This window comes from Micropterus dolomieu, linkage group LG20 (genome assembly GCF_021292245.1).
Source record: "Micropterus dolomieu isolate WLL.071019.BEF.003 ecotype Adirondacks linkage group LG20, ASM2129224v1, whole genome shotgun sequence".
Lineage (NCBI taxonomy): Eukaryota > Metazoa > Chordata > Actinopteri > Centrarchiformes > Centrarchidae > Micropterus > Micropterus dolomieu.
Window position 1 is genome coordinate 19,942,276 of NC_060169.1, and position 24,828 is coordinate 19,967,103.

Consider the following 24,828-nt stretch of genomic DNA (forward strand, 5'->3'; position numbering starts at 1 on the left):
TGAATTCTTGATTAATGAAACACCCTGAGGACAGCCTCTTTCTGATGTTATGTAAGGGAGGAGCCAACAACCTGCTCTGAGACTGTGGTCAAGTATTTGGTTATGTGATACAGTGCAAGTACTTCACAGGGAAACATAACAAGCTAATAGGTTATAAAGTGTGTGAATGAGGTTGTTGTGGCAGAAGAGGACGTTTGTTGGAAGAGGTTAGATTGTTTTGACTAATTGAGGCTTTTCTTGAAATTAAAGGGGGAATTTTACATTTTCTTAACCATATGAATCTATTTTTCAGATAACACTGCAAGATCCTACATTTACTTTGAGGGCACTTTAAAGTTATTTGTTTAAAATGAGGTAACTTGTTATCTTGACTAAAGTTACACTTTTCAAATTAAAATTAATTATTTGTCTGTTTCAAATTCAGGAAAAAGAAGGTGATGGCAGTGATTTCTTCCCCTTTTCATTGTTTTTTCACTGAATTTATTTTGGGGAAACAAACTCGGCTAAAATTCATTGAGGCAGCAATATAGGATCCTCCATCTTTTAAAATCTCTTTCTCAAGTGCATAAATAGCATTTTTAATAAACAAGTGTTAAGAACTTTGCAGCAGTGCTACTGTTAGTTAACATCAGTAATATTTCTGTTTCTGAACATTTCTCTTTATTTAAGAGTGCAGGTTTTCACGTTTTGTTTTTCTTTTTTTCTGATTGACTGGACATCACAGCTGGTTGCAGTCCTGCTGCTGAATAAAGTTTCACAGAGGGAGGGGGCAAGGACCGTGGGAAGGTGGGGGGTTTGATGTTTCTCCACAATAAGTGATGGACATTGGATCAATATCAACATTGACACAGCAGCTGTCCTGCTTCTACCAATGCTTCCTCATAATTAGAGGGCCCAGTTTTAAGACAAGAGACAAAATCATTTCCATTACCATTTCTTTTTTTCCCCCCAGTCTGTAGAGACCATTTGGTGTGCAGTTGGTCTCTGATACTGAGGGATCTGTTCTCATCAATACAGCTTCTCTTCTATTGATAAAGAAAAGTGAAATGGTATTGGTGGAGGAAGTTAGGCAACATAATGGTGTGCAAGTGCTGAAGTCTCATTGTTAAAAAATGTACATAACATCCACCATGGGTCAGTCAGAGTTTTGGTGTGAGGCCCACACTACACAGAAAAACATGACTGATGTGATCTTAAAGTTATTGATACAAAACACAGTATTAATATTCCAGACAAATCAGTAATATAATAGAATTATAATATCAGTTGAAATGACAAAGGCCTTAAGGTGGATGCTGAACTTTTACCTGTCTTGTCTATTTGTCTTATAAGGGGACCTTGTGTGAAAATGTACATGGTGGATTAAGCCAATATAAAATTGTGTTTAAACACATAACTACAAGTAGGGGGTAAGTGGGGACTAATGTCTAATCTTTGCTCTTGTAGAAGGTAACACTTTGCCCGATTAGATTCAGTAAGAAATATTTTTTACTCGTCTGCATTTATCTGACATCTATAGTTACTAGTTACTTTGCAGATAACATATGTATTATACATCCAACATGAATTGTGCTTATTAAATATGACACATTGCTGAGTGGTACCCAAAGGTATTATAAAGTAGTCAGACCTAGTGCAGGACTACCTTAATATAGCCTACTATATATAGTGCCCTAAGCAAAATTTACACGCTTTATCTTGGGATCATTTTACTGCTAACACTTTGGTGTATTTTCTTTCTCAAAGAATGCTTCTAATGCAGAGATTTTATTTTTAGGGTTACTTACAGTGATGCAGACTCTGTCTCAAATAGGTAACAGCAGCCTAAAAGTTGGACGAGGGCTGATGTGTGAATGAGTTCAGGAGGAGAGCGCTTTCCTCGCTATGAGCTACAGCTAACGCTAGGTGGAGTTGGACTAAAAGCTTCACTCAAACTAACAGACGTGATGAACTGACTAATGTCCATCCCAGAAGAGGGAAACTATCCTGCAGCTCTCAGCACCAGCCCTCCTCCTCAGTAGCAGTACAGTTCAGCTGGAGGAAACAACTATGAGAGAGTAGCTAGAATGCACGGACAATTCATGTAAATGGCGCTTGTCAAAAGGAAATTATATCAGCGATTGCTGTTCTTTGCCGTTTTTCTTCCAATCTCAGGTAAGGAGCAATTTTAATGGATATTATGTGATAAAGTAAAAACACTGTCAAACTATAACTGTTAGGTACATCACTGTGACTGTCCGTAACCTGTATATTTGACTGTGGACCCTCAACGGGAGCTGTAACGTTAGCTTGACTCAAAGCTACTGAGTATCAACTTTTACATTTACCACCAGTACCGGTGATCTCAAAAGCAGAATAAACCACAATGTCATAATAATAGCCTGCTGATAAATGAACGTTATACTAATGTAGAGAGGACATGAAGCAAGTTAAAGTGTGATTAATGAGAAACTGTCCTGTAATTGTTTGTTTACGTTTACTGTCAGTTTACTGTCAAACCTAACGTTTTTTCGGTTGTTATGTTAACCGTTATTTGATCAAATATTAAGTAGTTAACTTTTATTATATTTTTCAACCAGTTCTATTTGGGTCTGTCCAACGCTAAAATTATCCTTCTTTAAACAACACTGGCAACCTTACAGGTAAATATAAAGAGATGCTTTAATGATGTGAAAGTGCTGTGGAGATCCAAATTATTATCTTAGTCAGACATTTTTCCCCACATCTAACTGCCACATTGATTCTTAAAATGAGTAGTAAGTGCTGAGCAGACAAGAGTAAAGTGTATTTATATTGTGTATGTATGTAAGTGTTACAAAGAGAGCTGAAATGAGAGATCAGCAGTGTGTCAGTCCTCTCATCTAACTTACTAATTCAAAAACAATACATCTCATATCAAACGTAGAGCAGGTAAAGGAGATCTCAAGAAAAATACTGTGGCCAGACCTTATGAATGGTCCTTTCCTTTGATTCGGGAGAAAATCCTGGCCTTGCAGCAGACTTAATGAAATGCTGGCATAGTCGCAGGTTGTTCTTGCTTTTAAGTGGAAGTGAAGAACCTGTAATGTATTTTGTGGATAAATTGAATTATAGCCTTTTAGGAAAGACATACTGTCTCTCTATTCAGTCCACAAAGGTCACATTGATGAAACATTTACTAAAGTTCTTGCTGAGAGTTCTGTAATAGGTTTCTGTGTAAAGTAAAGGAACTAATAGGATCAACTGTTTCACCTTCAGCTGGTGACTTTATGAGCCACAAGTAATGGGATTGAAGTGGAGCAGAAAGACTTTGTGAAGCTACAGTGTATTTACTGTACAGGACAGGGCTGGCAGGCCTTAAACCCTCTCAAATGTGGTGTATATCCATCTAAGACTTTAAAGACTGATAATACCCATCCAGAGAATAGTGAGCCACATCCATCCATTCATTAAGTGTAATTACTGACATGCAGACTGGTTTAAAACTCACCTTTTAAATCACTTTAAGCCAGAAATCACTGGATACAAAAGGCCCCATGCTGATAACCACCTCAACTCCTCATGTGCTGTTCTTCTCTCTTTCTACAGGTGTTTTATGCTTTAGTGAGTTATTTTTCATCAAGGAACCCCATGATGTTACTGCCATGCGGCGAGAAGCTGTTATTTTGGACTGTCAGGCGCATGGAGAGTCACCCATCGACGTCAGATGGCTCAAGAATGGAGTAAAAGTGGTGGAGAACGAGCGGGTGTACATGCTCTCCAATGGCTCCCTTTATATTTCAGAGGTGGAGAGCAGAAGAGGAGACAAATCAGATGAAGGGCTCTATCAGTGCCTTGCTCAGAACAAGTATGGTGCAATCCTGAGCCAGAAAGCCCGTCTTACAATCGCAAGTGAGTATCATGCTGGAATCACCTCGGAAATGTAATAGTGTTATGGACATGTGATGTGATGAAGGTGCAACTCTAATCATGTTCAGGCAGGGTAGATGTCTTGTATTTTGGCTGTTTGCTACCGTTTGCTTACAATAATCACTGAGTGAGATTCAAATCTCCATGCATGAATCATTCAAGGAGATTTAAACTTGCACACATTACTGTTTGTTTTAAATATTAGGTTTTTTGCTGCTCAGTGTTGCATGCTGGGCAGCTTTGGTGGTAACAGTGGAGGAAGAGGGACAAAGTCTTCAAAGTTCGACCCCGAAAAAGATTTTTGAAGGCGAATATGCCCATTGGTGTGCAAATGAAGGAGCAGGAGATCTGAAAGGTCAGGAGCTGTCCAGGATATGGGCTCTCCAGTGCTAAAGAGCAGATGACCCCTATTCACAGGCTGGGGCTTTCATGTTATTGCACCCTGATCGCTTGAGGAATTGTTCTTTTCGAATGCTTTCTCCTCCATTGCTGTGTGAGTTGGCCTCATATTTTAAGGGGGGAATAGAGAAGCTTCAGGCAGGGTTGGTCTTTTGGGAGCTTACTTCCCCTCCTCCGACACCACGGGCCATGTGTCTTGCTGTGCTACTTTTGCAGAATGTGTGTGGTAACACTTTTACCCCACTGGCAATGCATTCCCGTCTGTACTAAAACACGCATTTTTACCTTTCCATGCAAGATGCTGAGATTCAATTTAATTAGGCAGAAAATAGCTGTTTTGCATGTCTTGTCCTGGGATTGGGATCCTTACTTTTTCCATAGTGATAATAGATAGACAGTGAATAGATTGTTTTGTGTTGAATTCCATTCCTCCTCTAATGTGATCCTGAAGTTTAAGAATATCGAAGTACTTGAGAAATATTATTATTGAGTTTCTGGAGGTGAACTCTGATGATTTTCTTTATTTGAACAGATGAAACATGGTAGAAATTCTGCTTTTATATATAAAATGGTTTCACGTGAGCTATGTTTACAGTTGTTCAGTTTCTTGAGCAAGTTTACATGAATTATTCTGAACTGTACTTAACGACATGCAATGCTGTCTGAAAGGGATCCCTGTCAGATATTTTCTGGTACCTACAAAGTATATTTTATTAAAGTTGAGGTATGCGGGATTTTTTAGGATTTTAATCGAATACGCCTGGACACTGTCTGGAGCTGGTGTGCTGGCTCTGGGACCGTCTTGCCCCGATTTATTTATATTACTTGCTGTGTCATTGTTTGCTCTATATTTGTTGGATTTCTCCAGTAGTGCATAACCGATCTTTACTGAGTAGTTTACCTGCTTTATAGTTTGAAGTTAAGAGGTGATAAAGGCCTCCAGTAAGCTTTACTAGTTTGTTTTAAAATGGCACTTAGACTTGCTTGAGGGTCTATCTGGAAGCTCATAAAGTTTGCACATACCTGAGAAATGCTCAGTTGAAGGACACAGAGGTAGCAGTGGGGGTTGTTGCAAGTGGTGTGCACACACACATACGCACACACACACAAATGTGAATTGCCGTTTCCCAGTACCACTGCCTTACCGCGAGTGTCTAAATGACCAAACTTTATTGCTGGTCTTACCAGGTCACTAGGGGCTTGAGGCTTTGCGCACAATTGTTTTCTGCCTCACTACTCTGGAGAAAGAGTGAAAAGCTTTTCACTCTGACGGTTTTTGTGCACATTGCCCCCGTGCTCACAAAAGAAAAGGTTTTCCTTGGGGCCAATTGTTTGTCCTGATATCAGAGGACAGAACAGCTGGACCTGTTCACTACTGCAAGGCTAATTACATTAATTGTTAAAAGTTAAAGTTGATTAGTATCAACTTTAGTAAGTATGCATTTTGGTTTAAATGCCAGGGTGTCAGTCCTCATTAAACAGCATGGCTCTTTAGGAGCCTTGCAGGGAGCCTCAGTACCTCCTTTCCTAGAGCTCAGTTCTTTTCTGTTCTCTTTCTGTTGTGACATAAGAGTTTTAGGTGCAGGGATGGTGCCCCTTGTGAGCTTTTTAATCTTGTGCTCATTTGTTGAATCTGTGTTGGCCTGCTAGTTCGAGGAATGTGATGGTGATGGAGGGCTAACCTTAAACATTGTGTTTCTAAAGCACAAAGCTGATTTGGCCTTGATGAAAAGGAATGTGACACACGAGCCTCACCATGTGACTTTTGTCAATAGACTTCAGATTGATGAGGATTTCAGAGATTACCTCCCGAGTTAGCTCCCTTTTTTGGGGCCTTTTGCACCTTGTGATTACAGGTATATAAGGCATGAATACTGTGGAAATTGTCAGATTTCTGAAAAACATTTATAGGAATGTCTCAGTCGTGGCCCATGTGTTGGTTTCAGACTTGTTGATAGTTAAAGAAAATCACAGATCAGTCTGTATTAGCAATGCTCTGTTGTACCCTGGCATTATCAAAAAAGTGGTACACGGTGAAACCTGGGGATGTTTCTGGGGTTTGAACACCAGTTCCAGGAACATTTGAAATTGAGTATGTCTGGTCAGCCTAGTAGTGTTGGAGGATAGCCCCTTTATTTACAGCACTGTGTTGTTACATAACATTATGTGTCACCTCCCCTCAATGGAGTGAACTGTATTCATTTGATGTAGACTTAGAAAACTTTAATGTCCTCAGAGAGGCAATTTGAGGTGCAGCACAAAAACATCTCGACACAAAGAATAGAAAACACATCAATTAACAGAAGCAACAATAATCTTACTGTACTGATTTTAATTTGGCGTTACCTACAAAAAGTACCTGGGAGCATTCCTCCACTGCCACTGCACACATACACGCTACGCCTACACATGCGCACTGACGACCCAGGGTCAGGGTTACAATTTTGGATTTATTCACACACCTCAAAAACATTTATTGAAAGTTTTTCTTTTTACATGTTTATTCACAGCATTAAACGTTGAAATGTGTATTGTAATAGGCTTGTAATATTAATTTATTGGGAGAAAAATGGTAGTTCTATGTAAAATCAGACGTTGAACACCCCCATATAGCAAAATGGCTTGATCCTTGTTTCACTGCGATGCTTCGACTGTGAGATTGACAGTCGAATCAGGCTCCGCCCATTGAAGTATCGAGTCTACTATTCAGGGTCAGCCCTACTGCAGATATTGAGTACCGATCCCATACTGATCCCATATTTAAAAGAGTACCTTACCGTGTGAATCTTTTCTATGTGAGGCAACATGAGAACTGAGAACTATACATTTTATAATGACATTGACAAAGAAACTTAAATTTAATGTGGATCTGTAACGTCTTGGCTAATATCCAATTAGCTTAATGATGGTCAGCATCAGCATCGATACTGTTTCCCAATATGTTTCTGACCAATAGCTTTGTCATCATTCAATGGAAAGTTCGGAAAATTAATAATTATTTAAAACTGGCAAACTTCACTAAACCTAAACTTTGAGTGAAGTAGCTTATTGTATTAGGTATATTTTAGGCATTTTACTACAATAAAACTGGGACTGTCCAGCAAATTAAGTGTCAGTGCATTGCAAAGGCACACTAGGCTACAGTTTGCTTGTTTCTAGCTGTGGTAGGGAGAAAGGTTATTCTTACAGATACAGATGTTATATATCTTATTCTGAATATAATTCACTTTATTCATGTTTTTTAAAATACCTTTTATTGGTTTTAAACATGGAAACAGTATAAAACACATTAGCAGAACCACCCACCCCCAACAGCCAGGCAGTGCATATAATATTAGACAGTAGAGTAGACAGAAAAGGTGAAAATAATGGTCATAATAATAATAACATTAGAAATACTGACTGAATAATTGAAAACACAGACTTATATTGATAATAACAGGTTATGTTTAATAGTCACGTGAAAATAGATCCCACACAGTCCTAGCACTTTATTCATGTTTAAAGATGAGAGCAGAAGGTGCTTTAAAGGAGGGATTTGAAGGAGCAGGTGCCATTCACTGACAAAGTTTATTTTACCTTACTGGTGTGTCCCTAGGCAGCCAGGCCAGGACCACAGCATTATTTTTAAGTTGCCAAGGAATGCATCTGACTTGCCTCTGGCTCGGCACAATCAGAAACTCCAATAAGACAAGAGTAAGCCTTGCACAGTGTGAGCTGTGGTGTGAATAAATGAAATGGCCTTAAGTGAGACAACTCAAAGCCTGGAATCTTGTTTTTCTCCTCCGCTGGACTTGAAAGGTTACTATGGTTCCCCTGAACGGCAGGCCCAGAGGTCAAAGGTTTCTTTAAATTGTTCAATAGATGGAGGGCAGCGAGACAGAGCGCAGGACTTAAATCTTTCCTTCAATAATAGTGGATGCTCATCTAATTTTATCAGTAGCTGTTATACTCATCAGTGGGTTTACTTTTGTTTTCATGAGCATCTTTCTCTCTTTTACTTTTATTTCATTATCTGCCATCAGCTTCTTTTTCTAATCATGACAAAGGACAAAACTGTCGTTAAAAACAAAATGTAGTTATTTACAAATTGACTTCTTCAACTCCATGGAGATTAAAGACAATGAAGCCACTATCTGCGGTGAGTGCACGGGTGCTGTTGAATGATTGGAAAACTTTGTGGCAGAGATAAGGGATTGGAGGAGGAGATGCCTCTTCCAACACTGCTCCCCCACCGCCCGGTGCTTTGAGAGGTCATGCTGCTCATGGGAATAGGTCTTTGTTTAGCCAGGCCAGTGGTCACTTGACTGTCCTGCAGCCTGTGTGTAGCAGCAGCACATCTGCCAGCCAGCTAGTGATTGATTTGTGGGCTTTTTCAGCTCTGCATTCTTCTCCTTCTTGCTCCCCCCCCCCAGAGCCTTTTATTAATGTTCAGTGGGGTCACTGAACATTGTGAAGGACTCATCACTCAGTTTAATAGTGGTGTTATTCAGCAGAAGTTGTGGAAGGAGTAAAGGTAAAATTAGTTTTTAATTTTGGTAAAACCATGCGGATCCATAAGAAGAGTACATGTAAAACTTTTAAGGGTTGTTTCAGTGATTCAGTAAAAGTTTGTCATGGGCCTGCTGATGCTGAAGGCCGTCTATTTATCCTGCAGGATCAGGACAGGATGATCAGTTTTAATGTCTCCCCTAAAAGATTGGACTCGGTGGGTTGGGTTGGGATAGTTGTGGGTCATAGCTCCATAAAAGCTAAAACTTTGTTGTCAGTGTCGTTAGTGCCGTTTTAAGTTGAACATTATTGAAGAAAATTGTAAATATTTTTGGTTAAGATGAAGAACTAAATGGACTTTCAAGATTAAGAAATGAACAAGTTTATTGCTAAGTACCTCTAGCAGCTCACATGCAGGTACATTTTGCTGAGAAACTGACCACAGATGAGAGTAGGCAGAACCAACTCCTGGTATTTGTAAGAGAGCCTTTGTTTCAAGGTCTACTGACCTTGAGTTGGTTGAGCTGCTGCCATCAACATGGCCATCTGTTGCAAGCTGCGGTGAGGAAAATAGAGCTTCACTCAGCTTCACTCCTCAGGTTCAGTTTGGACTGTAGGGACGACCTACTGTAATACACCAGGAATCCATAGAGGGAGAATTTTGAACTCTGGACATTGCTGTAACTTGACATCAAGCATGCAAGTAGTTAACATGCCACACAGTTTTTGTGCATTAATATTATACCGCTGCTTCTCTCACCACTGATTGATATAAAAAAGACTCTCCTGTGCCGAGACAGCTTTTAAATTCATCGTGTTGCAATCCACTCTTGCTGTGTTATGATGTCTTGCAGCAGTTGGACCATGTGTATGTTTTATTTGCTGTAGCAGGAGCGATGTCATCAATACAGCAGAAAATTATATTATTACAAAACAGAATTTAAAACCCTTGCAGCTGGAGAATGAAGGGCTTTCTAGGCAGCAGTAAGCAGCAGTGTTTCGGGTGGTCCTGCAGGGCTCTGCCTGAGTCGGGTGCTACCCAGGATTTGTGGAGGTCAGAGGTGAGAGGTGAGATAGCTGGTGGGAAGGGCTTCATGCTTTTGGTGAACAGGCTTAGGAGTTTATGTGTTTGACTTGGCTAAAATGTTTCATCTGCACATTAGATGCCCCTCGGCAAACATCATCGCTCAAAGCAGAGGGGCAGCTTCCTATTTTCAGCCGGGAGTCCTCTGGCCAATGCTCAACAAATCCTAGCAGATATAGATTTTCCAGCTTGTCTTAGTAGTTTATCAATAATCAATTATTATCTAGCTGTTTGTCAATCTAGCATTATTTGACTGAATGGAAAGGCAAGTAGTGAGTCAGAGGACCAGTGCAGCTCCGCTCTCATGCCCTGCGGTTATATCACTTCAGAGCATTACTTTTTTTGTAAGAGCTTGTGTTAACATGGGGGATGGGGTCGGGGTGTGTGTGAAGGGCGGGGAATGGGGGGTTGAGTGCCTCTCCCTACTTCAAACAAGCACGTGTTTTGGGAAGCGAGGGTAACAGCTCAGGACTAATTTCATTAAATGTGTCATTGGTGAGAGGATATGATTGTGACGACAGTTTGCCTCTTGTCCAGCAAAAATGACATCCAGCAAGTAGCCGGGATTTTTTCCTCACAGTCTAGTAAACAACAAAAAATAAACCCAGCAGCCATTATAAGATAAACTTCTACAACACGTTGTTTACTAATCAATAAGTTCATTAAAAACTGATGTTATGATCAGAAATACAAATTAATATTCATACTTTTATCACCCTTTCCTCACCCAAAACGAGCCGCTCTTTGCTCCACACGTGTCAGCTTGATGTGAAGGTAAGTTGTGTTAAAGTCATGATTCATTAATGTGTTTTTTTGGCAGTCCGAGCTCTCCTGCTGTTTAGCAGAGGTAAAGGTATGTTAGATTCTCATTAAGGAAATATTTAATTGGCTTTACATTTATCCATCATCCTTTGCAACATCTTCAAAAGAGTCTGGCATAAAAGGATCATTTTGGATGGGGTTTTTGTGTGTGTGTGTGTGTGTGTGTGTGTGTGTATGTGTGTGTGTGTGTGGGGCGGGGGGGGGGGTTCTCACTGAATACCTGACAGACATGGTTTCAACTTGATGCCCTGCCTCTGGCTCCTTACTTTTTTTTCCTTCTTTGCTGAGTGGTAATGGCTCAGTGAAGCAGAAGAAGCTCTGGATGTGTGCACGGAGGTTAAAGAGCACCACAGAATGTTTGTTTACCCATTACTTAAGAGGTGATAGATTCATCCGGCAAGCAGGCAGCAGTTTTATATCTTGACCTACTGAAATAAGAAATAATGTCGTTTGGTTGAATATAACTCTCATATTTTTCTGGTCCATCGGAAAAATCCTTTACAGGCTTTTGATTTGTCCATCTGTGTCTGTCCCATACAAGACTTGATATATTCATGATCAGTGAAATGTTAGTGTGCTGTGATGCTCCCAGGTTTTTTTGTCGCTCTTCACCACAAACAGCAGTGCAATTGATTCTTGTAACAAATGATTGACCTCAGGCTTCTGCAGCTTTTGAGCACAGAGGGGGACGGTACAGCAGTAGATGACATTAATAGCATTTACGACTTTTACGGCCCAGGAGAAACCACTGTGAAAGAGGGCATTCATTAACGGGAAAAGACTAAAACAACTTAAATCATTATTAAAGGAATACACTTCTGTTGGCTGTTTGGTTCACTATAAAAGGCCTTATTGTAATTCACACTGGGCCTCATCTGCTTGCTGCTCAGCTGGTGGCTGACAACAGCTCAGTTTCAGGGAAACCCTATCCACGCAGGATGTAGCTGTCCCAATCCAATCGTCACCTTTCTGCAGCACTCAGCAGGTCTGCAGCTTTAATAGGGATCTCTTTTTTCTGACGTCCACTGGATCTGACTGAGATGGATGGTTTTCTAAAATACATCAATATGTTTGGAAAGGGAAATAAGTAATTCAGAAATAGATTATAAAATAATCATCATTTGGATTGATCTTATAAATGTTTTAATGGCATTGAATTGTACAATTATTAATATTGATTTAAGTTCCCCTTGTAATATAAAGTATTTCCTTGCTGATTAGTGAGTTTCTCTCTAACCCTGACATTGTCAGCAGCTTTGTGTTTGTTTTTTTTACTTATTTCATGTCTTGGCTTAGACTTTTGTGGCAACTCACGACACATTAGCTTTCACAACAAAGAAACACCTCAATGAAAAGGAGTGTCTTTAGCTGATGATACACGGAGCAAGCTTTTAGAGCAATCGTGCAGGGCAACGTTGCCGTCAATGGTAATGAGTAAAGATTACTGCCTCAATCCCCTTCCCCCACCACTGCGCCACCCGCCCCGCACCGCCGCCATCCGTTCAAAACATAGTCGGACTTGCCACTAGCAAGATTGCCCAGCAACATTGCTCAAAAAGTTGCCCCGTGTATCATCAAAGTCTTTATCTTTTGAAGGCCACATGTAGGTGATGAAAACATGAATACTCTCCTGGTTATAGGGAAGAATTCTACTGTACGAGACACAGTCCTTGTTAGTAGAAACTCTACCTCTGAGCCAGTTCTCGCCTTATTGCCTTTTGGCAAATGTACAACCTTAAAAATGGGCCTGGGGAACTTGATAAATGTTGCTGTGTTACAATAAACCAGTCATTAATAATCTAGTGAGGTAACGGTCACCTGTTCTTGGCTAATCCTAATAAACCGTCTTTTTATTGGGCTTTAGTGGGAAACCATATGTATCATCTAACTATAACAGGGAAAAATATAGTTGGGAAACAAATTAGAAATTAATTTCAATTTGGAACTAGTTATACAGAACATTAAATGTATTTGTAATTGTAATTATGTATGAAGTTGTCTCTTGTTGCTCTATTTTGCTGCAGGTATCTCCTCTTTTGCAATCCAGCCAACATCCATAGTGGTGACTCAAGGCTCAGTCGCCAGGTTTTCCTGCAAAATCAGTGCACACCCTCCTCCCATCATCACCTGGGAGTTCAATCGGGTTACATTACCCCTTTCCACTGAAAGGTTTGAAACTCTGTTGTTTTCATATTAACTTCATGGGATTGATTTTTCACATACTTACTGGACAGCTTTTTGGGCTGTTTATCAGGTGTTAGAAATATTTGATGAGCAATTGTTCCAGACTGTAAATAATAAACGCTGTATTGTATCTGTGTGTGTTTCGTCGTCCAGAATCACAGTCCTGCCCAGTGGTGTTCTTCAGATTCATGGGGTGCAGCGGGCAGATGCTGGAAATTACCGCTGCATCGCCACCAACATTGCGAGCCGTCGCCGAAGCACGGAGGCCACCCTCACTGTCATGCCAGGTGTGTCTTTTTGCAAGTGTGTTGTGTAAAGGGCATCAACACAATATTTAGCAGTGGAATATTCATCACAAAGCAGAGATTGTGTTCGCTGTAGACATTTACCTTAATCTAGATAAAAGGAATATGTGATAGGATGGGTGTTATAATTTTGGGACAATTGGGAAAGTATTACCATATTTAAACCAATGCTGCAATATCACAGTAAGGTAATTGACTTGTGTTTCAATAGTTTTTCCCTTGAAACTACAATGTCCTTCACATCACACTGCATGCACTAATGCTATCTTCCTCTTTCTCTCTCTGCAGCTCCCAGCCCCCAGCTTCCCCAGAGGCCGCGCATCATCGCCGGGCCCCAGAACATTTCAGTGTCGCTGCACCAGAATGCCATCCTGGAGTGCATGGCCACAGGCAATCCTCGACCCATCATCTCCTGGAGCCGAGCAGACAGCAAGTCTATCGATGTTTACAACACCAAGGTGTTGGGAAATGGCAACCTCATTATTACAGACATTAAGCCCCAGCATGGAGGAGTGTATATGTGCCGTGCCACCACTCCCGGCACGCGAAACTATACTGTGGCTTCAGCCAATGTCACTGTGTTAGGTAAATATGTAGAGTGTACCGTGCGGGATATTTTTGGATTTCGTTTTTATAATTTATTAACGTCTATATATATTTCTTACTGATGTTGTTCTTCTAAAGCACCACCTTCCTTGGTCGAGTGGCCGGAGAGCCTAACCCGTCCACGTGCCGGCACTGCCCGCTTTGTGTGCCAAGCTGAAGGAGTTCCAACGCCTTACATCACATGGCTCAAGAATGGAGAGAAAGTTCACTCCAATGGTCGAATCAAGATGTACAACAGGTATCTTTCACTTCAGTTAAAGGATCCTTCCTGAGATACATAAATCCCTTTTCTGACAAGTCAAATCTATTTTGCGTCTCCACGATATAATGAGAACAGGAACCTTAACTCCTTTTACCATGCAACACTTGTTTAACAGTATTTGTTGGCCAATTTAAAACAGTTTATATAAATAATTCACTGCTGGAAACTGAATAATTTACAGCAGTGCAAATGGGATTTTAGTTGGTTTCCCTATAATTTGTTCCTTATTCAACTGACAATGGTTGTAAATGGTAATTATAGAATGACTACATCCTGGTAAAGGAGCCTCAGGATGAAGCCATCTGTGGGCATACTCTTCATTGGTGTTTGTCTGTGTCCCACAGCAAACTAGTCATCAACCAGATCATCCCAGAGGACGACGCCATCTATCAGTGCCAGGCAGAGAACGAGCAGGGATCGGTCCTCTCCATGGCTAGACTCATTGTTGTGATGTCTGAGGATCGGCCGAGTGCCCCCAGGAACATCCGAGCTGACACCGTGTCCAGCTCCGCCATCCTTCTGGCTTGGGAGAGACCCCTGTATAACTCGGATAAAGTTATTGCTTACTCAGTGCACTACATGAAGGCTGAAGGTGAGTGGTGTGTAAACAAACAAGAGAGAACAGGGATCATATTTTCATTGTCTCTTTGTGCAGCAGAACACGATTCAAATCAAATTTCACACAGCTCCCTCTGGACCCACAAAATGCTTTATACAACTTCAACTCCAGTAAACAGACATTGATTTTGCAGTTTAGGAACTTAAATTCTGCCCTTTCCTGTTTGGAACGTATATTGTGGGAGCTGACTATGCATTTTCAATGCTTTGTTGGTGAGCTGAGGTCAAGGGAAAAAAGAAATACTCCCTCAAAATAAAGACGAACAACGGCCCTTTCCTGACAAACAGGAATAGTCCTCTGTAGACTATAGCCCTGTGGAGTTTCAAGTTGCAGGGTCCCTTCCTTTTGGCTGATGCAGGATGCAGACAAAACTATTCACAAAAAAGCACAAGGGTTGTAGTGTGGCAGCAGAAAAGCCTTTCAGCTTTCCTGGGAACTTTCGTCGTTGACAACAAGAGTCACATTCAAACAATGCAACATTTCAGAAAAAAAATCAGCTTGTTCATTCAAGAGCTGTATGTAATTATAATGCCATTGACTTCCATTGGGGAAGTGAAACGTACAGAATTCAATTAAAGAAAAACGAACACCTGCTGTATTTTGTTGGAGATAAGGAGGTCAGAATAAAAAGAGCATGCTGAACAAAATCTGACAGGGATTTTATGCACTTAATTTAGATTAAGTGACACAATCTCCTGGGTCCCTGTCACAGAGAATGGCTATTCATTGACATTGACAGAGTGTCAGACAGTACGCTCTGCACCTTAGGTTGCAGACAGAGAAGCTTGGCACTAAATGGAGTCTGTCATGAAAGGAGGAACTAATTAGCCCGTGTGATAGAGTGTCCAAAAGTGTGTATTCTGTGAGGGCAGCGGGAGCGTGTGAATTGGACAGGAAGGCAGACTTTGTTACACTTTTCAGAGAGGCTTACTGAGGCATTTGGTCTATGGAGAAACACTCCTTTTGAACACTCCTCAAGTAACTTGTTTACCAGGTCAGAAATCAAACCAGGTCATTTTTCCCCCAGGGGACAAATGCGTCTTTTGTGTGACTCGTGCAAGAAGACATGGAAATCCATGTCAGATTGTTTCACCAAATATTAAAAAACCTGCAGCAGGAAGTGAAGACTGTAGACTGTACAGTATTTTGTAATGACATGATTATGCATGAAAATGATTTGTGACTCCTTTTTCTACTTGTTTGCTTCTTAATTAGTTTTTTTTAAACTTGATTGAATTGACCTAAACTGTTTATCCACAGGTGATTAGACCACATATTGCATAATAGGAACCAATTTAGTTAGGAAAACTTGCACACAAAAAGGTGTTACAAGATTTAGTTTCATAGCAACAATATAAATGTTTACCACATTTTACACCTTTTTATGGACTGGATAATAAGTAGGATTTAAAAAATTGGTTTCTTTATCAGAAAATAGGACAGATTGCCTTTTAAAAAAAAAAAGTATCATCCTCATCCAGAAGTATTATTGATTTGGTTAATTTTGATATAAAGCTCTGATACTCCGTTTACAATGTTGTCATTTGTCCAGGATTAAACAACGAGGAATATCAAGTTGTCATTGGAAACGATACAACTCGCTACATTATTGATGATCTGGAGCCGGCTCGCAACTACACCTTCTATGTCGTGGCCTACATGCCCATGGGAGCCAGTCGTATGTCAGACCACGTGTTCCAGCACACACTCGAGGATGGTGAGGCATAAACGACATAATTCTTCCCACAGTGAAAACAATGTCAGGAGAAAGTCGTACTGTATTTAAGAGTGAGATGGACAGATAAAGGAGAAACAGTGCTATTATTGATCTTTAAACAGACTGTTAGACTCAGCGGTACACCAGTGGGAGCTAAGTTTCTTTACAGCATATGCTGGAGACACAGTGTGTGTACATGTATGTGTGTGCCTGCCTACATACACAAGCAGATGTGTATAAGTGTGTATATTTACATACCATGCCCATGGTGTGTTTTTGAATTCCAGGCAAACCTGATTTGCTAATGTTCTTGAACTGTGTATCTGTTCTACTTGACTCAAGTTATTAAATTATATTACATAGCTTGCAGGGTGAGCTCGAGGTCACACTAAATAGGTACTCTGGTAAGGACAATTTAATCAAATTCTACTTAGGGAGAACTACATTGATTAGTTAAACATGTACGATCTTATGTGTCAGATTTTCACATAATACTACTACTAACAGGACACTACTGTAATAGGACGTAGCCACCGTGATTTGCTCTGTCTTTCAGATTTAGGGTGAGTTTGTATTACGGCTGTGCAATTAATCGAATTTTAATCATGATTTTGCTTTTGGCTTCCATAGATTATTAAAACAAGTTAATCGAGATAAAATGATTATTGAGCCGCATGCTGTTTCGCAATGACACTCGTTTTGTCTCATAAATCCAGTGTACCCTTTCCCTTTTCAGCGGCACCCTCAGCCTTCCCTAAAAAGCCCAAATTCTCTCTCATCCAGACTGTTGCATGTTTACTTCAGCTCGAGCCAAGACGACAGGGGTTATAACTGCTATAACTTGCTAGTCACCATTATTAACTTAAGCCTATGGCATTTTACACTGCATAAATTATCCTAGCGGCTAGCAGACTTTTCCTCTACTCATATCTTTACAATTTACATATTATCTATGCTTATGCTAAACCCGGTGTGTTAAGCCTTGCTTTACCTGGTCCATGCTTGTAAAATATTCACTATATCTGCGTCTTCTAACACCACGTAACACACCGCTTTATAATTTTGTCGCTGTTGGTTTAAGTCACTGCATTTCCTAACAGAACACCATGGTATGCATGTCATGCCCCTCTTCATCCCCCCTCTATCCATTAAAGGCAGAAGTATCTTAAAAAACATTCCTATATTATATAGTATGATGGTGCAGTGGATAAGACACATGCCTTTGGTGTGAGAGACCTGCGTTTAATTCCCAATGTGACATCCACCAGTGTGTCCCTGAGCAAGACACTTAACCCCTAGTTGCTCTAGAGGCAAGTGACATGTGGCATATATGGCAGTTGTAAGTTGCTTTGGATAAAATCGTTAGCTAAATGACAAATTATCATAATTTTATATATAGCGAAAAAAATATATAGATAGATATACACACACATGCACACTAGCTCACTGGGAGGCCAATGAATGTAGATGGTTATCAAAATACATTCAACAGTGATGATCTAGTTTGTTTAGAAATTTTTTTGTTGTAGGTTCTGAACCCCTCCTAAGGTTTCGCTTTTTTTTTTAAAGACAGAACAGCTATTAAAAGCTTCAAGGGTGGCTTTTCTGTTTTCTTTGGCTCAAAGGACTTCTGGTTTTAACCTTCCTATCTTGTTGGTCCACAGTTCCCCTCCGCGCCCCTGAGCTCAGCCTCACCAGCAACAGCCCCATGGACATCCAGGTGTCTTGGCAGCCCCTCCCGGACAAGCTGAGTCGTGGCAGAGTCTCTGCCTACCGTTTGGCTTTTCGCACCAGTGCGGAGAATACAGTCGCACAGGTGGAGCTACCTGGAGAGAAGACCCAGCATCTCCTGGAAAACCTGCAGCCCGATACAATCTACCTCCTGCGTATAGTTGCTGCCACTAGCATAGGGTGGGGTGAGCAGTCTGCCTGGACGTCCCATCGCACTCCAAAGGCATCCAGTGCTCGAGGTACAACATTTGGAAGATTTGTCTACACAATTTCTGAAATGGCACAAAGATGACTTAAAAACATAGTGATTTTCTGAAATTCAAACGTGTAGCTGCACATTGAATTAGATGAACACATAGAGGAAGTTGACCCAAAAAATTGATTTATCACTGAATTCTTCTCTTCTGTTTAAACCATGAGACAGAGCCAAAAGAAGAGGCTGCTCTAGTAATCTTGTTAAGGCATTGCGTTTGTTACTCTGTGACCTTTGCCCTGCACTGTCAGTAACATTGGAAGGGTTTCAGTCATGGGTCATAAAGGGAGCGACTCAGGCCTCACAATGGGAAAGAGTATATGGCTGCTTAGAGCCACATCTGAAGCTTTGAGGCGGGGGAGGGGAGGATTTGTCTTTTCTGCCCATCTCTATTGCCCCCTGTCTCCAGTTTAAACTCAGAGCTGAGTCTCTTCTATTGGTAACCTTCATTCCCCTCATTCCTAAAATAAAAATGTGGCTCCTGTGACAGCCAGCGTGGTTGTCTCTGGTCTGCACTGAGTGTGAAACAGCTGGGATCAGATGGTAGTTTCTCTTTTCAAAGAAAACTCCTGTTCAGGAACCACCTCTGTGCATCACATGTGTTTATTTTGACTCACATATCAACATGTTGATCACATGGACCTTTATTCAGTGTGTTTTTGTTATCATGAACCTAAAATAAACACTTGTGAACACTTGAACCTTACTTGTTTTAGTGTATGATTGTAAGTCCTTCTTAGAATATCATTGTCAAAATACAAATGCTTTTCTGACTCTTTGCTCTTCAGTTCCTCTGGCTCCCGATCTACATTTGGAGCCTTTGAATTGCACCACTATTTTGGCACGCTGGCAGCTCGCACCCAGGAACTCAGCCAGCGTACAAGGCTACAGGCTCTTCTACCATGAGGAGAGCCAGGCAGAGAATGCCCCGGTTCAGCTGCGTGCCTCGGCTAATACACACACCATCGGAGGCCTTGGTGAGTTTTGTTTTAGCTCATTTGAGTTCCGTCCTGTTGCTGTGGTACCTGGTATTCAGGACATTATACAGTATTTTAATGGTTCCCTTTACAAAGTGGATGATCTGATTAGATTTTAGAGCATCTTGCTGCTCAAGGTACCTTTCTTAAAACTTCTAGAACTTGTTAGTGCTTTGCGGTACGAGTTCCTATCAATTCTGCCGGTTGCGATGTGAAAAAGTATATATTTGCGATCAAATTCCTAAATTAGTATAATTATTGGCCTTACTGGCATAATTAATAACATTTCATTTCATATGTTAGTGATTAAAGTGGGTCAAAAGAAGTGCTCCTTTTCAAATACAAAGAGTATATGAAGAAGTATGACAACAAAGAAGGATTTGAGCTGCACCCACACATTTCTACATATGAGTGTAAGATGCCCAAAACTTGCATATCGTTGCTTGTCATCATTTAAAATGTTCAAGCTCACAAAACCTTTAGTGAAATAGTTTTGGTAGGTGGACTCGTTTGGTTAAAACCAGCAGCAGCATCTATTGATAGCCAAACTATAAGTGATTAATCGGCTTAAGTCTTGTCACGTATTGAGCAGTTGTTCATTAGCCGTGGAACAGAACAACACCATATCCCACTTCCATGACCTCCCAACCTCTGTGCGGGATTTCAGTGTGTGTGTCTTTTCAACAGCCGCTGGATGGTGTTTGGGGCATATCACAGCTCTGCTGGCCTTTAGGTCAGATTCATTCAGGCTTTTTTTTCTGTTTGAGAGAGGAAAGGGGGATCAGGCCAATGCAGTGGACAACTGACCATCTGTGGCCAGAGGGGGTCAACCAGGTGGCCAGCAGCTGACTTGTAAATCAGGAGGTTCTGTGCTCGAACGGGATCAGAAAGAAAGAAAGATGAGGAGGCACTATAAATTATATATAGGTGTTAACTCTAAATGCTGTAGGCATTTAATTAGTTAGATATTAAGTTCGGTGTTTTAAACACTACTACCTTTAATGCTAGTGCTACATTACACCTATTATGAAACCTACAGCAACTACAACTACTCCTGTTTCTACTGATAATACTGATACTGATAAAACTAATAATAATGAACACTAAGACTGATAAAATTACAATAACTACTAAACTAACTTAGCTAAACATAAAATCATACCATTTTAATAATATTTTCAGGAAGTAGCTGAGAAAATTCCATAAAATTCATTTGTGTTTTCTTTCATTAAATTTCTTTGAATTATTATTTTATTATCATAATGGTTATTTTGGTGTATATTAATATTGACCTGCAATTTTTAAGTGGTTTGTTTTTTAATTCAGAACGCTCTGAATGTTAAATAAATGTTCTAGCAGAAAGAGGATAAATATTAAGCCAATCAATACAATTAGTAACATCAAAATGAAAGCTTTAGCTGAATAAGAAGTATTAGCTTTTTGTTCCTCTTTGTAAAATGAGCTTTGCAGGGCTGTGTGTGTCGAAGAGACGGAAGCTGCTTTGTGGAGGCAGATTTATCATGTGTTTTATGACTGCTTTGAGCGGTGTTGCTGGAGGAGCAGTGACATCAAAGACTCTCATTCTGTTTGGCTTTGAGAGCCACAAAGATAGTTTATTAGTCAAGACTTAAAGGAAATGCAACCTCTCACCAACTGAGCTGTAGGCCAAACAATGAGCATTTCTCATGAGCTCACTATGTTGCAATTCTGATTTGATTTCTTTCTCATGGGTTAGCTGCAGTGGTGTGCACAAGGACAGAGGGGTGTAAAAATCCACCATCTGACCTTCTGTGTGGCAACACATCCTGCATCAGAGAAAACCTTGCTGAGCTGTGAGGAATTTCACTAAATGGCTTTTACCAATTGTTATTACTTCTTTCTTCAAGACATGACTTTATTGTAAGAGCTGCACCATTAATCAAAGGCAAGGTGAATCTGTTGAGAAGAAAATCTATACAAGAGGTTTTGCAATGCTTTAAAAACATTTCTATTAAAAGGGAATTGAAAGCCAACTTGAATACAGGAAAATCTAAACCCTAATTAGGTATACACATTTAGAGGCTATTCTGATATAAATCCATCCTAAATGCTAAAACCTACTCTGACATTAGCAGAAATGGAGAAGAGTCAGTGAACTCACTCAGTAATGATTATAAAACATCTACTGTATCTACAGTTTGCCAGCATTAGCTAACATATAAACTACTGGTCATACCAGACCAAGTAAGGCTGTAGGAGCAAAACCCTTGAGTGTATTGAACTGAGCAATGTTTTACATCTTATTGCTCATGAGTTTTACCTTTCAAGAATATTTTATTTCTTCTTTCAGAAGTTACGCTATGGTCTCACTTTAACGGTGATCAGGAGATGTTTGGGGCATACATTAGATCTTCTGTGTGGATCATATGAGCTACTCTGTATCCACAATTATGATACATAAGGGAATAAGGGACTACCAAATGCTAAATGTTTATTTCTCCCATCAATCGATCTATGTAAATGAAATCTGCTCATTCTGTAAATGCCATTTCCTGTAATACCGGTGATGTTGTACACAGCGGCCATTCCCTTTTTTTGCCAGTTAATTGATTTCTAAACTGAAATCAGCTGTGGCAAAACTGAATACTGCTGACTCAGCTCTGTGTACAGCTGCAGCATGCAGGACATGCTCTGCGCTGGCTGTTAAATTATCACTCATGACGATCCAGATGATTGAAAGCACACGCTGAGAGACAGGAATGTGTTTGAGAGGCTCCAGTTGGGTATAAATGACATGCTGATGTGACCTTTCCTGTGAGAGGAACATGTAGTCTTAAGTCGAAGCTTAAATACCTCTCATACCAGTTGGCACCAGGCTGCATTATGTGCACAACTGTAGATTTATCTCACAGCTGCAGGCCCTCTTGCAACATGTCCACTCCTTTGATTAAACATGAGACAAAGCTTTCTTGGTATGAAAACTAGATTTGTAATCTGGTCATTAGTTGAAAAGGTAATTTTGTGCTTAACTTGTGCATGTGTGTTAGTTTGCGTCACTATGTTGATTTGTGTGAGTAAGGGCAAAAGAGAGGGGGAGGAGAGCGAGATGATAGATGCTGGTTTTAGGGTTCATGCAGGAGTTGACATTTATGGCTCCTGTTTAGGCCTGGCTTGCAGCGGCCTGGGGGGCCTTTCGCAGGCCAGAACAAAACCTCAGGGGCCAACGGAATCTGCATTTTGGCTGTAAAAAAAGAAAAAAGGTGGGGGTAGGGGACCACAAATGGCTCAAATATGCCCTTTAATACCAAACAGCATAATTTATGGGAGTTAGACCATGCGAGATTCATCACAGCGGGAAGGACAGGAACATGTCTTCACTCAAGGAATGGCAACTCAAGTTGAACACAGCACTCTAAGAATATACTGTGAAGGAACGCAGACACATTTATAATTTGTTACGCTAGTTTTGTATTTAATGCTTTATCAGGTTAATGAAACAATATTTGTCAGGTTAGTACACAGTCTAAGTGTATATATTATGGATGGATAAGTAACATACTGGTCTTGTTAAATTTAGTTGTTTTTTTTTGTGGACACACTGGGATATAATAACAATAGATTTAATCATATAAAGCAGGGGTTTTCAAAGTGTGAGGCGGGCCTCCCCAGGGGGGCTCCAAACAGTTTCAGGGGAGGCTCAGTGAATGGAAGTGAAACAATATTACAATATTTATTGCATTAGTTATCAAAATGAGGTCATATATAATAGCCTGTGTGAGTTCAGAGATACAGTAGTGTTGGGGAACCCCATCAGAGTCGGAAACTAATAAATGCCTAAGGGCAGATGTTTTTTTAAAACTATTTGGTGTAGTCAGAAGTTATGTCAACAGCAATATTAGGATATCTTGGCTCAGAACGTCTACGGAATCAAATAATATAATCATCATAGGCATCCAGGAATTGAGTGAAACTTACCAAGTAAACTAAAGATGTGGTGTGGGGGGCGCCGTATCCCAAGCTTTGTCTGAGGGGAGGCTTGTAGTCTCAGACTTTGAAAACCCCTGATATAAAGTTTTATGGTAAGAGTTTCTGGTGTCTGGTCCAGTGAAAAAACAGACCTACGATTTCTCTTATCAGACAGGTGTCATCACCTATTAGGTTGCATTTTAGTTTGACTCATGGTGTTTCCATATTTTTCCACTCACTTCCTCTGCTTGACCCACCCCTCCCCCTACCTTTCGGAGAGAGCCCCTCCTTTTGCAGGATTTAGCTTGCCCAGATTCCATGTCAAAGGTCGTGGCCTATGTCACAGCTGCCCCCCCTCGCAGAGCTACTCTCTCGCATAATTATGGCAGGCCCATTGTATTGTGGGGCTGGGTAGAGTTACATACCATGTGCCTGCTCCTCTTTAGAGGCTGAGCCATAACAAACTGGGCTGGAAACTGTATACAAAAAGTGTTGGTATTTTATTCATCTCTTGCAACAAGAAAATAAAAATATCAAGAGAACTTCTTTTCCTTCAGATCATCTCCCTGCTCAGCCGTGGTATGCTAGAGCTTTATCTACCCTGTGCAGAGAATTCCCACAGCATTTCATGATGCTGGTTAAATTGGTGATTAGTGTTTTTCTTTTATTATAATTGTCAAAGCCATGTAGTTGTAGTAAAAAAAGAGGCTCATCTCATATTCTACACCCATGACCTCAGATTCTTTCAGAGTTTAATCTCGGCCTGACCTGCTGACCCTGGTCTGGCTCCAGTGAAACTCCTCGGGGCTGCATGGGGGTGCAAGTAGCTCAACTCCACCCCTCTGAAACTTCTGTCCTCCGTGGACACAAATTCATCTCCTGTGGTCTCCCTCTTCTCTAGAGCCCCTAAATGTCTCATACAGAAATATACATTTTAAAATTGCGTATATTGTTTTCTGCAGAATAGACAGTAATAATAGTAATAATAGGGTCAATAAAATGGTATTGGTATTTTGGTGAATGGTATTTTGTCAAGCGAAAAAAGTATTGCAAAAATGTATTTTCATCTTGAAAGTTTCACGTCTCACACCAAACTGTGACCAAGCGTGCGAGAAACATTAGTTAAAGAGGTTGGGGATCAGTGTGTGTTTTTTTTTTCCACACAGTGTCAATATTGTATGCAACATTCAAATCGGACTCTGACCATAATTCTTTTAGGGTTAAAAGGGACATGTGGTCAGATGGCTTTTGTTCAGCGAAGGGTCTTCAGGGTCACTGGGGCCTGCAACTGCTGCTGACCGTCAGTGATGTCCTTCCCAGGGGATTTTGTCTGTCGATTTAACCCCCAGATTCTGGAACTGAATGGGAGTGGCCACTGACCACTGACCCAGAGGCCTGACTGGGGTCGGAGACTCAAAAGGGTGATGGATAGTGGAGCTCTTCTTTTCTGCTGCCCTGAGTGCAGAAACTGACCAAAGGACTTACGTCACTGAGCATCTGTCGCACTGCCTCACCTCTGGTTCCCACCACACCATCAAACAAGAA

The 24,828-nt window shown here is 40.6% G+C and overlaps 1 protein-coding gene across 3 annotated transcripts in view; it reads left to right on the plus strand.

The window, feature by feature from the left end:
• The first annotated feature begins 1,876 nt into the window (after nucleotides 1-1,876).
• Nucleotides 1,877-24,828, plus strand: part of prtga (protogenin homolog a (Gallus gallus)) — a 32,995-nt gene continuing 10,043 nt past the window's right edge. For 2 of the 3 annotated variants that reach the window (XM_046033100.1, XM_046033101.1), the window contains exons 1-10: nucleotides 1,877-2,154; nucleotides 3,568-3,870; nucleotides 12,709-12,853; nucleotides 13,022-13,155; nucleotides 13,462-13,758; nucleotides 13,858-14,017; nucleotides 14,386-14,633; nucleotides 16,213-16,377; nucleotides 18,042-18,347; nucleotides 19,150-19,338. In XM_046033100.1, coding sequence (XP_045889056.1) covers nucleotides 2,088-2,154; nucleotides 3,568-3,870; nucleotides 12,709-12,853; nucleotides 13,022-13,155; nucleotides 13,462-13,758; nucleotides 13,858-14,017; nucleotides 14,386-14,633; nucleotides 16,213-16,377; nucleotides 18,042-18,347; nucleotides 19,150-19,338 — 2,014 coding nt within the window. In that variant the 5' untranslated portion in view covers nucleotides 1,877-2,087. Of the gene's footprint in view, nucleotides 2,155-2,531; nucleotides 2,643-3,567; nucleotides 3,871-12,708; nucleotides 12,854-13,021; nucleotides 13,156-13,461; nucleotides 13,759-13,857; nucleotides 14,018-14,385; nucleotides 14,634-16,212; nucleotides 16,378-18,041; nucleotides 18,348-19,149; nucleotides 19,339-24,828 lie in introns of those variants that run through there. The other variant, XM_046033102.1, reaches the window with a different exon arrangement.